This window comes from Myotis myotis, unplaced genomic scaffold (assembly GCF_014108235.1).
Source record: "Myotis myotis isolate mMyoMyo1 unplaced genomic scaffold, mMyoMyo1.p scaffold_m19_p_10, whole genome shotgun sequence".
NCBI lineage: Eukaryota > Metazoa > Chordata > Mammalia > Chiroptera > Vespertilionidae > Myotis > Myotis myotis.
This window is the reverse complement of record NW_023416314.1, coordinates 21,198,268-21,209,964: the sequence shown is the minus strand read 5'-3', so window position 1 is coordinate 21,209,964 and position 11,697 is coordinate 21,198,268. Positions and strand designations below refer to the sequence as shown.

The 11,697-nt window shown below is 40.3% G+C and overlaps 1 protein-coding gene across 1 annotated transcript in view; it reads right to left on the bottom strand.

Annotated features, from left to right (window-relative positions):
• Nucleotides 1-3,476: 3,476 nt before the first annotated feature.
• The window catches only part of MAML2 (mastermind like transcriptional coactivator 2), a 359,786-nt gene continuing 351,565 nt past the window's right edge, over nt 3,477-11,697 (bottom strand). The window contains exon 5 of the mRNA XM_036324620.1: nt 3,477-7,263. Coding sequence (XP_036180513.1) covers nt 6,248-7,263 — 1,016 coding nt within the window. The 3' untranslated portion in view covers nt 3,477-6,247. The remainder of the gene's footprint in view (nt 7,264-11,697) is intronic.

Genomic DNA, 11,697 nt, shown 5'->3' with positions numbered 1-11,697 from the left:
TTTTTATTGATTTTAGAGAGAGAGGAAGGGAGGGGAATGAGTAAGAGAAACACTGATGAGAGAGAAAGACAGAGAGGGGATTGAGCCCACAACCCAGGTATATGCCCTGGCCAGGAATCAAACCAGCAATCCTTTGGTACATGGGACAGAACTTCAACCAACTGAGCCATACTGGCCAGGGCAAGAGGGGAGTTTTTTTGTTGTTGTTTTTATAATCCTCACCTGAGGAAATTTTTCCATTGATTTTAGAGAGAGTGGAAGAGAGAGGGAAAGACAGAGAAACATCAATGTGAGAGAAACACATCCATTGGCTGCCTCCTGCATGCGCCCTGACTGGGGCTAGGCTGGGGAGGAGCCTGCAACTGAGGTATGTGCCCTTGACCAGAATCGAATCCGGGACCCTTTGGTCCGCAGGCCGATGCTCTATCCACTGAGCCAAACCGCTAGAGCTAGAGGGCAGGTTTTAATGTTCCTTCCCCAGGCCATTGGCTTGAATAGTTTTGATTCTTCTTGTTCAGAAGGATGTAATCTACACGTTAGTAGCTCTTCCAAATGGAACTCTCTATTACTATTATCCTGTTCTCTCTCCACTTGGATACATTAGGAGTGCATAAATATCTTTGGGGCTTGGATTGCTGGTTCATCTTGACCTGGCAAAAAGAGTCTACTTCACCTAGGTGGGTTGGACTAGGAGGTGGATATAGTAAGTAAATGAGATTTGGATTGCCATCTTACAGGGAGGAGGTGAGTATGACAGTGAGGTTCTGAAATTGAAAATATGGGAAAAACAGTATGTGTGGAAATAGAGCAGCCAGAAAAGGATAGTTGACATTTGTGGTCTTCTTCCCTCCCTCCCTCCCTCCCTCCCTCCCTCCCTCCCTCCCTCCCTTCCTCCCTCCCTTCTTCCTTCACAATCCTCTCTCTCTCTCTCTCTCTCTCTCTCTCTCTCTCTCTCTCTCTCTCTCTCTCCTTCCCTTTCTTTCTGATAATAGCGATTTGATTTTTCTTTGGGAAATCACCTCTTTTCCACTCTTAGCCCATATGGTTTGATGGTGTTAACACTGTCTCTACCTCTAGAGAGAGGCATTTGACTTAGGCCTGGCCAATCCAAACACTGCACCTTCCTGACCAAAATGATTGTCTAGGATGGGCACATGCCCTAATCAAAGCCTGTGAAATGCGAAGTTGTAACTTTTGGAAGGGAAGCATTCACTATTGTTCATGCTGGACTTGAAGTTGGAGGATGTCAGTCTGGCGTTTCTAGCAACCATCTCGCCACCACCGTGAGAGACGGGCCTGCCTGAGAATGCCGCCAACACACCGGGAGGCAAAGGTGAGAGACAGAAAAGAACCAGTTCTTGATGACTCTGTGGACCTGCTGGATGCAGCTGTGCCAAAACCCAGAACTAGCTCCTAAACTTTTGAGCTACGTTAACAAGTAAATTCCTTTCTTTAAGCCTGTTTGGGATGTTTTCTTCCTTCCTTCTTTCTCTCTTCCCCCTTTCCTTCCTTTTTCTGAAAGCACCCCATGAAAGCTTCTATATACAGAACATCCCCCCAAAATGTATGCACACTTAACAGCGGATAGCTCAATTGATGTTTCTTACTTTTCAGATGTAATCCATTGGAATTAATAATTATTCAAAGTGTGTATACTTTATATAAAAAATCAATATATTTATGCACAACCTGGAACTAAAGATGAATTAAATTTGGTAAAAATTTAAAATACTATTTATACAAACAAATGAAATCCCCCTCTTAATATTACTGCAGTCAGATCAGGGACAACAGCATTTGGTTTTTAAGATCTACGGTCTCCCTGCCAGCATGGCTCAGTGGTTGAATGTGGACCTATGAACAAGAAGGTCAGGGTTCAATTCCCAGTCAGGGTACATCCTCAGGTTGTGGGCTCCATCCCCAGTGTGGGGCATGCAAGAGGCAGCCAATCAATGATTCTCTCTCATCATTGATGTTTCTATCTCCCTTTCTCTCTCCCTTCCTCTCTAAAATCAATAAAAACACTTATTAAAAATAAAAACCTATGGTCAATATGTTTTCTTAATTCTCATGATATAATGTTTTAATCATGTTATTGTTGCCAATGAGGTTGATACTAGGGCACTACCATACTTTTCCTATTATAAGAGTTTAGGAAGCATATTTAAAAGATGTTACATTATCCTTTAAAACTCATAAAAAACTTGTTAATGTATAACCAATGGAATGCACTACTGAAAGTAAGTTTTCTCCCATGTAGGCAAATATTTTCTTTATGAAATTCTATGATCTTACAGGGAAATGACCATTTAATATCACATTCAAGCTTGCCTTTCAGGACTTGACTTGTATTCAGTCAGTGGGCACCTAAATTGGCATTGCCCTTCTGTTTGTCTAAGTGACTTCTGGCCTATTTATGATGAAATCTCATTTTCATAGAATTTCGTTTTTATGGAGATGGCTCCTTTGTAAAATAAAATTGACAGCCAGTAAGAAATTTTTTAAAAGGTTAAGTGAATTTTTTATTTAAAAAAAATGATACTGTTTAGTCTTTTTTGGTTCATTTTTCACTTAGTTTTGGGGAAAAAATCAATTGCAGAGTTTTAGAGTTGGAGAGAAATGATGATCTATTTCCACCTGACCACCTCATTTTTTGGGTGAGGAAATGCAGCTACAGAGATATAAAATGGAAGTAGTGGAGACAACATTTAAGAATTTGAACTGCCTTTGGCAACCACAGAATGGGTAGAAACTGAGCTGTTCTTTTTTTGTTGTTTTTGCACTTAACTTTTATTTTCTCATTCCCTTTCTCGGATCTACTTCCATGAGTGGGAGGTGGGATTCATGGATCATTTTAGAATTATATATTTCTTTCTAACAATATGAATTTATTGATGTCGATTTTGTTTACTATCTAACCTTCCAGAATCATTGGAGAGTGACTATATAAAATGTCAATTCTTATTATTGCTCCATTAACAATGCTAATAAGAAGGATAATGTCACACATCCTTTTGGCAGAGGGGAGAGGGACAATGGAATTCTGGCAATATATTTCAACAGTAGAGCAAGAAAATTTGGTTAGAATAGTTCCTTTGCTTCCTACAAATTCCATCTTTCTTCAACCTCTTTAACTCTCAAGAACTATGCACAGTGAGGCCATGTCTACCTGGCCCTGTGTTCACTCAGCTACACAGTAGGCCATGCAAAGGCCCACACCTTGCCTGAGAGTTAGGCAGTTTTTCTTCAGTACTTACTAGCTGCATGGCCTGCAGAATAGTAATAGGTGTACATATAGGATCTTAATGAACTAAAGAACAGTAAAATTAGACAAGTCAGCATTTCACTGGTGTTGGAAACTTCCCAGAGAATAAATCTGTCTATCACTATTAATAGTTCTGTGAACTTTCTGTGATGTAGCGGCAACATTATCGGTGCCTGACATTCTGATTTCATACAAGAAAGCCACTTCTGAATTTTTAAAAACTATTTTTTAACACATAAGATTACACGCAATACAAAATGCTGTTTTACAAGTTGAAATCTTTACAGTTATGGGTACAGTTACAGTAATGCAAGTAATATTAGTGCATTCACATAGAGCAGAGTTATTTATCTTTATTGGGCTAACACAACACTGAGAGTGAATTATTTGCTTAAATTGCTTTCTAGTCTTTGAATTAAAAAAGAAAAATGACTTCTACCTCCTTTATACTATTGTGAGAATGAGAAACATTGCCAACAATTACGTACTCTGGTATTTCTATAAATGAGAGATCGTATTCCAATAGTTTTTAAGTTGTAAGTCATCAAGTTTTGGCTACGTATGTCTATCAAATTGTCATTATCTCAGCTTTCAGGAAAAATTATGTCATCTTTGGTCATAGGCTGCCAACAAACAGAAACTGTAGACTACACCATTTTTTTCCAACGAATCCTGTATTTTAATGAATAGCTGAATAAATAGACATTAATTATAAAATTCACATTACGATAGAAGAAAATCCAAACATCCTGATTGCTTTATCTCTTAAATTTGATAGCTACTACAAAACATACTATTTATGTTAGGGTAAAAATAAGCTGAGTCACGGGAGTGTGATGGGGAAGTGCTGGCAGATATATACAGTAACATGGAGGAGCCATAAAATAAAAGTGTTTCTATGTACATAACTTTTCCTTACATTTTTGCATGGAGAAACTCTGTTCTACAAAATGGGAAAACACACAGTAGACCACATGCAACAAGGACCAATACAATGTGCACAGCAGAATAATCAAACAAGACACAAGAACTATGGGAATTTTGGAGCAAAAAAGGAAAAAAAAAAAAAAAAAAAGGAAAGGATTGAAACCTGGAATGCTTTTTTCTTATTGAGGTTTCAGAATATAACTTTGTCTAATAAGCCTCCTGATAGTTTTTAAAAGTTCCCACTTGACCGCCTATGGATTAAGTGTGGAGCTAAAAATAAACCATCATATTATACAAAACTTTGTATATTAGCATACAAAAGGTAACAATTTACTTTTTGTATAAAATATAACCTTTTGATAGTATATTTATTTCACATACGTATAAATATAACCCAAAGAATATGTTTTAAGTATTTCTACCAAAATATTCTTTACAAAAGTTTACAAAACAAGTAATTCATTTATATTTACAGCCTAGCACAGAAAAGACTCTGGGCCAGTGATGTTGGTGTGTGTAAAAGAGGGTGCTTCGAGACATTTGAAAGAATGGGAGAGGGTTTTGCAGAACTTTCAAAATGTATTCTTTTTAAGAACAGATATGTAAAGATTTAGTTGTTAAATGACTTCAGATAAATTACATTTGATAATTGAGTATGTGAGTCTATAACTAAAAAAGCAGAAGCTAATCTGTGTTCCTCTGTAATGAGGAAAACCATAGCGGTATTTTGCAGCCCTCTCAAATCAGCACACATCTTCCCCATTTTACAGCTGATCTGCATTGTGGGCACTGAGGTTATGTGACTCAAGAGAAACTCTTTCTTTGAGACAGTGCCGAGCCCTGAGGGAGCAAACCAGTCCATCTAGCTGGGGGCAATGATTCTTCCCTACAGGGACAGAGGAATGAGTAGACTGCTACTAGGAGATCACACTCCATTTAGCTGTTTACCCACACAATACGTCCAAATAAGGTTTGCTTATTTTCTCTCTCAATTATGCTTCCCTTCAAACCCTAGGAAATAGACATGTACCGACCCATACTCACCATCCCTGGTCTGATCTTTTGCTTCTTATCTTCAACCAAAACATGATACCTAGTAATCTCAGTTTTGACCCCAAAACTTCCTTTCCTTACAAATCAGTCTCTGTTCATCAAAGTAATCAGGGAGGATCAGACTCAATTTCACTCAGCTGGGGAACTAACCAGCAGGGACTATTATAATAAGTAACACCCCATGTTATCTGTGGCCAAATAAATCTCCTTTACAGCAATGCCCCATGGGTGCTTTCTTGTTAAAATAGTGAAAACTGATGTAGACATGTGCACTAATATTTCAGTATGATTCGGACAGGTGATTGTATCTAAGACTTGGACACGGATTCAGAAATTGGCTGTGGAAGCCCAAATAGAGTTGGACAGCTCTGTATTCAGGCTTCAATGTTTCGTCACTAGACACAGCATCTCACTGAAGTACAGGATATGTGGGGAAGATATTTCACAATTCCCTGAATGTTCTCTAGGTCCTCCAGCTTTTCTTTACTCAGGACAGTGTTTGGTTACTGCAAAAAAACCTATAACATTCCAATCTAGGAAATTTTAGAAAAACTAAATGAAAAGGGAAAGTGGAAAGATCAAACCACACTTGTATCTATTAGAGCAAATTAAGGAATTTGTTGTTGCTTGGAACTAATACCTCCGCATGACATGGGGTTTAAACAAGCTAAAAGTTGTATTACTTTTCTTTCAGGGAGAAAAGGAGCTTGGGCAACCTATGTTACACCGCTAATTACACATCAACATCACAGTTCTGTTTGGATCAACTGGATACTATGTCCTGGAGTTTAGACAGGGAAAAGTGATCCCAATGTTTTACTTTCAGGTTTGAGATTTAAAACAAGCATTTGGACCAAAATGTTGACTGCTTTCTGCTTTCCATTTCTAAGCCACGGTATCTTGATGTAGCCCAAATAAGAGTCAACAGTTGGCCTTTCCAGGGTCCTTGTAAAATACTGCCTTTTAGTGCTTGGACTTGGTGAATTGTCTCCCTTTTCTCCTTTAGGAGTTGTTCCCCAAGATTTCATCAAGATTTATGTCTTTCATCCAGTCATCATTACCAGGCTCTGTCTTCAGTAAAGAGTCAATGAAATCAGCATCACTGTTGAGGGCAGGGCCCATGTTATCAGTCTGTTGGCTGAGAAAGTCAAAAGCTAAGTCACTGCCATGGTCAGTTCCTTGAAAAGCCCTGGAAGTTTGGTTGGGAGAGGGGAAGTTGCCAGGTGTCAGAGAGGGTGGCTGGCTTATGCCTGTCCTTGGCTGACTCAACCCTGTTCCTGACTGATTCAAACTGGGCAAAACCTGTGTGCCCAGCTGATTGGGTCTGAGATTCAGACTTCTGAGTGGACCCATGGTTTGTCCATTCAACGTCTGGCCCATTTGGTTCATAGGTCTCATTTGCACCGTTGGTGTTATCTGATTAGGAGGAGCCACTGCCCTCTGGGAAAATTGCTGGCTACCTACCGCCTGTTGCAAGGTCTGGTTTGGAGTATAGGCTGCAGGTGTACCTGTGGGGAAGCGGGCTCCTGCGGACTTCAGGGCTTCCTGCTGTTTGGTTGTCGCTTCTTGGGAGGCCCAGTTTGGTGCTGTTGTGTTGGATGTGATCATTACGTTTGATGTTCTCTGTGCTGGCATGCTTCCCATAGTATGGGTCAAGTTTGGTCTCAGTTGTTGTGAATTGCCAACAGGTCCCGTTGCAAAAGTGGCCACATTATTATTACTGGTTGGCCCTAAGGTAGGTGGCCGTGGCATGAGAGGGTTGTTTTGATTTGCTATCAATTGGTTTGGGTTTCTCTGCTGGGTCAATTGATTCATTCCTGACGTGACACTGTATGTGCCAGGTTGATTGCAAGGCAGACTCCCGTACATCCCCATGTTCTGAACCGCTGTGGATAACGATGGCATCCTTGTTCCATGGGAAGTAGACATGAGGCTGGAATTTGGAGTTAAAATGGTGTGTGTTGAAACTGGGTTTGTCAAAGTCTGGTTAGAGTTTAAACTCACTGCTGATGAGCCACCTACGGAAAAGAAGATAATTATATTAATTCATAGCAGTAGGTTATTGCCTCTTTTTTAGAACTTTGCAGTAACTTATCAAGGCCAAATCTATCACCTTGAAAATTATGTCCAATTCTTCAACTGTATCATCCCTATTCAAGAAGTTGCCAGGAGTGGCTCCTATGTGCGGCCAGAGGATAAATTCCTATCTCTATAAACATCTGGAATTCAATGCAATCAGTGTTCCTGTGGTTATTTCCATACGGAAAGCCTTCTGCTCCAGGAGGTACAGTTACTATTGCACTGTTATCCATACACCCTGAGTTCCCTTTGCTCATGCCATTTCCCTCTCATCTGATGTCCTTCTTGCCTCACTGAGCCCTCTCTGTTCTTCAAGGCTCAGGCCAAGGTTCTTCATTAAACTTCCCCTGATATTCCAGCCTCCTCTCTCCAGTAGCATTTGCTTTTTAAAGTTTTAACTTAGCACTTAGCCTTTGTATTGGGAAATCCATGGAGCCTCAAAGGACCTGTCAGCTACAATGATGCCTGTCAATAAGTCATTGTATGTGGGACCAGCCAATGATGGGCTGCTGAACGGAGAGGCTCCACACATAAGATAGTGATTAATCAACACATTGGAATCTTCCTGGTTTGGGGAGATTCAAGTCATCATTGGAAGACATCTTGAGAGGCAAAAGTGAGATGCCAGAAAGATTTTTTTAAAGTGTGTGCTGGATGATAAGTTCCACAAGGGAAAGAATTTTTGGCTGTTTTGTTCACTGTCACATTCTCCAAGTCTAGTGGACAGTGCAAAGTAGGTAATCAGTTGATATCTTTTGAATGAATGAATGAGTGAATGAGAGATTGAAGCACAGATGTACCTTGGAGAGAGATACTCTTTTAAAGTACTCTCCCTCCAGAGAATCAGAGATATTGAGAAACAGAGAACTGGACACACATATGACTATCAGAATGGCATAAGGAGAGCACGGCTGCCATTGTAACCCTAGGCCAGTGATGGCGAACCTATGACACGCGAGTCTGAGATGACACACGAACTCATTTTTTTGGTTGATTTTTCTTTGTTAAATGACATTTAAATATATAAAATAAATACAGTGGGGCCTTGACTTACGAGTTTAATTCGTTCCGTGATGGAGATAGTAACTCAAATTACTCGTATGTCAAATCAAAAAGTGAACGAGTGAGACACGTGATGCTGGGCTGATGTTGTGGCGTTCAATGTGACGTTTGCTGTGCCAACTAGCGGTGGGGTATCTGAAGCTGGCTCGTAACCTGAATTTTAGCTCGCAACTCAAAGCAAAAAACCGGCTGAGAGACGGCTCGTATCTCGAAAAACTCGTTAGTCGGGACACTCGTAAGTCAAGGCCCCACTGCATCAAAAATATGTCTTTGTTTTACTATGGTTGCAAATATCAAAAAATTTCTATATGTGACACGGCACCAGAGTTAAGTTAGGGTTTTTCAAAATGCTGACACGCCGAGCTCAAAAGGTTCGCCATCACTGCCCTAGGATATCCCCTGTTGCTTGAGCATGGCTAGCGTGGTATTGCCAGACCGATGGCCTTGCTATTTGTTTTAAAATATGCCTCCAACTAGATGATACACCCCTCGAAGGCAGGACCAGTGTCCTGTATCTCCAGGCTTAGCACGGGGCCCTGCCCTGTGTAGGGCAGCAAATGTTTGATGAAGAGGGACCAGAGTCCGGTAGGAGATACTTGAACAGTACCTCAGAGTCCGCAGACTGCTAACGAGGTTAAACAACGTCATCTTGGCATCTGAAGGTTTCATGAGAAGGGACTTTACACTATGAAAATGCAATGGAAACAAATGTAGAGGTCTTAAAAATCATTCCCTCTGTGTGTGCTCTATTTTAACCATATGCCCTGAGAAAGTTTATGAGAGCAGTATTTTTAAACAACCAGACAGAGAGAGTTTCCATAAAGACCACAAAATAAATCATTACAGGTGCTTTCCATGCATCATTTCTCATACTAACACCTGGGCAAAGTGATTATTATTATATTGAGACTAAGATAAAAATGAAAGAGTTGGTGCTGTGCTTGCTGATTACCTCATTCTCAGAAGACTTGGAAGTACAACACTCTAGAGCAGTGATTCTTACCCACTTGGAGGTCAGCAGTTGGATGCTGAGGGAAATGCCCATATGCACTGTGGAAGAGACTTCTAAGTGCCTACCACATTTCCAACTGCCCTGTCCTCCTTAGAAATAGAGCCTTGACTTTCTAGTAATATTCTCAGCTGAAAAACCACATTTCCCAAATTTTCTTGTGGGGTGGGGGTCCATATGAATAAATTCTGGCTAAAGATAGAAGTTATTAAGTGAGAAAAATATTTTTATTGATTTGAGAGAGCGGGAGGGGGCAGAGAGAGAAAGAGAGAGAGAGAGAGAGAGAGAGAGAGAGAGAGAGCAGACATTGATTAGCTGCCTCCTGCACACCCCCTACTGGGGATTAAGCCCACAACCTGGGCATGTGTCCTGACCAGGAATTGAACCAGTGACCTCTTGGCATATGGGGCAATGCTCAACCAACTGAGTCACAACTGGCTGGGTTAAGAAATCTATGTTTAAAAGGGAATCTCATTCATGTTCACTGTAGCATTGCTTACAATTGCCAAGATATGGAAGCAACCTAAGTGTCCATCGATGGACGAATGTGTAAAGAAAATGTAATATATATATATATATATATATATAGTTGGGCAAAAGTAGGTTTACAGTTGTTCATATGGAAAATAATACAATAATTAATACACGAATAAATCCTGTGTTTTGCGTACCCACGACTGTAGACCCATTTTTGCTCCACCCTATACATATACAATGGAATACTACTTAGCCATAAGTAAAGATGAAATATTGCCATTTGTGATAACATGTATAGATCTACGTGAAATAAGTCAGAAGGAAATGGACAAAAGCCATATTTCATGCATATGTAGAATATAAAACAAAAAGTAACATACATACTGACAAAACAAAAACAAACTCATAGATCTAGACAACAGAATGGTGGCTACCAGAGGGGAAGAGATTTGGGGGGGATGAGAAAATGGGGCAAAGGGGGTCAAATACATGGCAATGGAAGGAAACTAGACTTTTGGTGGCGAGCACACAGTAAAGTATACAGATATCAAATACTGTTGTACACCTAAAATGTACATAATGTTATTTATCAATGTTACCTCAATAAATTAAAAAAATAATTTTAAAGGGAACCTGACATATTTGGGAGGCCATGTTACTTTTCCCTTCTTCTATGTTTTTATCTGGAACATGGATATGAAGGCTGGAGGTGTGGTGGACACACCAACCCTTGGAATAGAAGCTCCATGCTAAAGAAGGTGGAGGAGAAAAACAAGGAAGCCTGGGTCCCTGACAACATAGCAGAGCCACCAAACGAGCCTCCGACTACTATCCCTAGGGATTCGTTTATGTGAATGGGAAAAGCCCAAGCATCCACCTTGAATTTTGTATAATATTTATTTCCCATAAAACCACTGATAGGCCATGGATGGTATTAGAAGCCATGCTCCAAGTAAACCCCATCCTGTCTTTTTTTTTCCCCCCAAAAAATTATCTTTATTGTTGAAAGTATTGCAGATGCCCCCCTTTCATCCCCACCACCACCTTCACCACACTACCATCTTGTCTTTCAACCTTCTCGAGGACAGAATCAACTAGAGAATCCTACTTTCGCCGAGGCAAAGCAATCTAGAGAGTAGAATGCATATATCCCTTTCGCAATTTTAGTGGAGAGAGGCAATCTGGTGCATTTGAAAAAGTTGACATAAATTAGAACAACATATTTGTAACAGGACCAGAAAATGTTAACACACAGGAGTAGTCACAGCTCCTTTGTCTCTAGACAACCTTCTTCATGGCTTCCTGAACGATGAAAGTAACAGGCAAAGCAGAGAGGATTTGGGAAACTCCAAGGCAAACTTAATTGACATAAGGAAGTGCAGCGAGTTCTGGGCAGCAGGGATGTGAATAGATGGTGAATAGGAGAAGGCAGGACCAGCACAGGCTAGGTTTTGGAGTTCAGACAGTAAGAGCAGAGAGATTTTAGGGGTAGTGCCTATCACCCATATTATATTGAGAGATTTATGAAGTTTTGTATTTGAAATACAATCACCTTTGGTATTTTTAAGAGATTTCATAAAAACATAACTTGCTTTTTAAAAAAAATGTTTTTATTGATTTCAGAGAGAGGAAGGGAGAATGAGAGAGAGATAGAAACATCAATGATGAGAGAGAGTCATGGATTGATTGCCTCCTGCACATCTACTACTGGGGATCGAGCCTGCAACCCGGACGTGTACCCTGACCAGGAATCAACCATGACCTCCTGGTTCATGGGTTGACGCTCAACCACTGAGCCACACTGACTGGGCTAAACTTGCTTTTT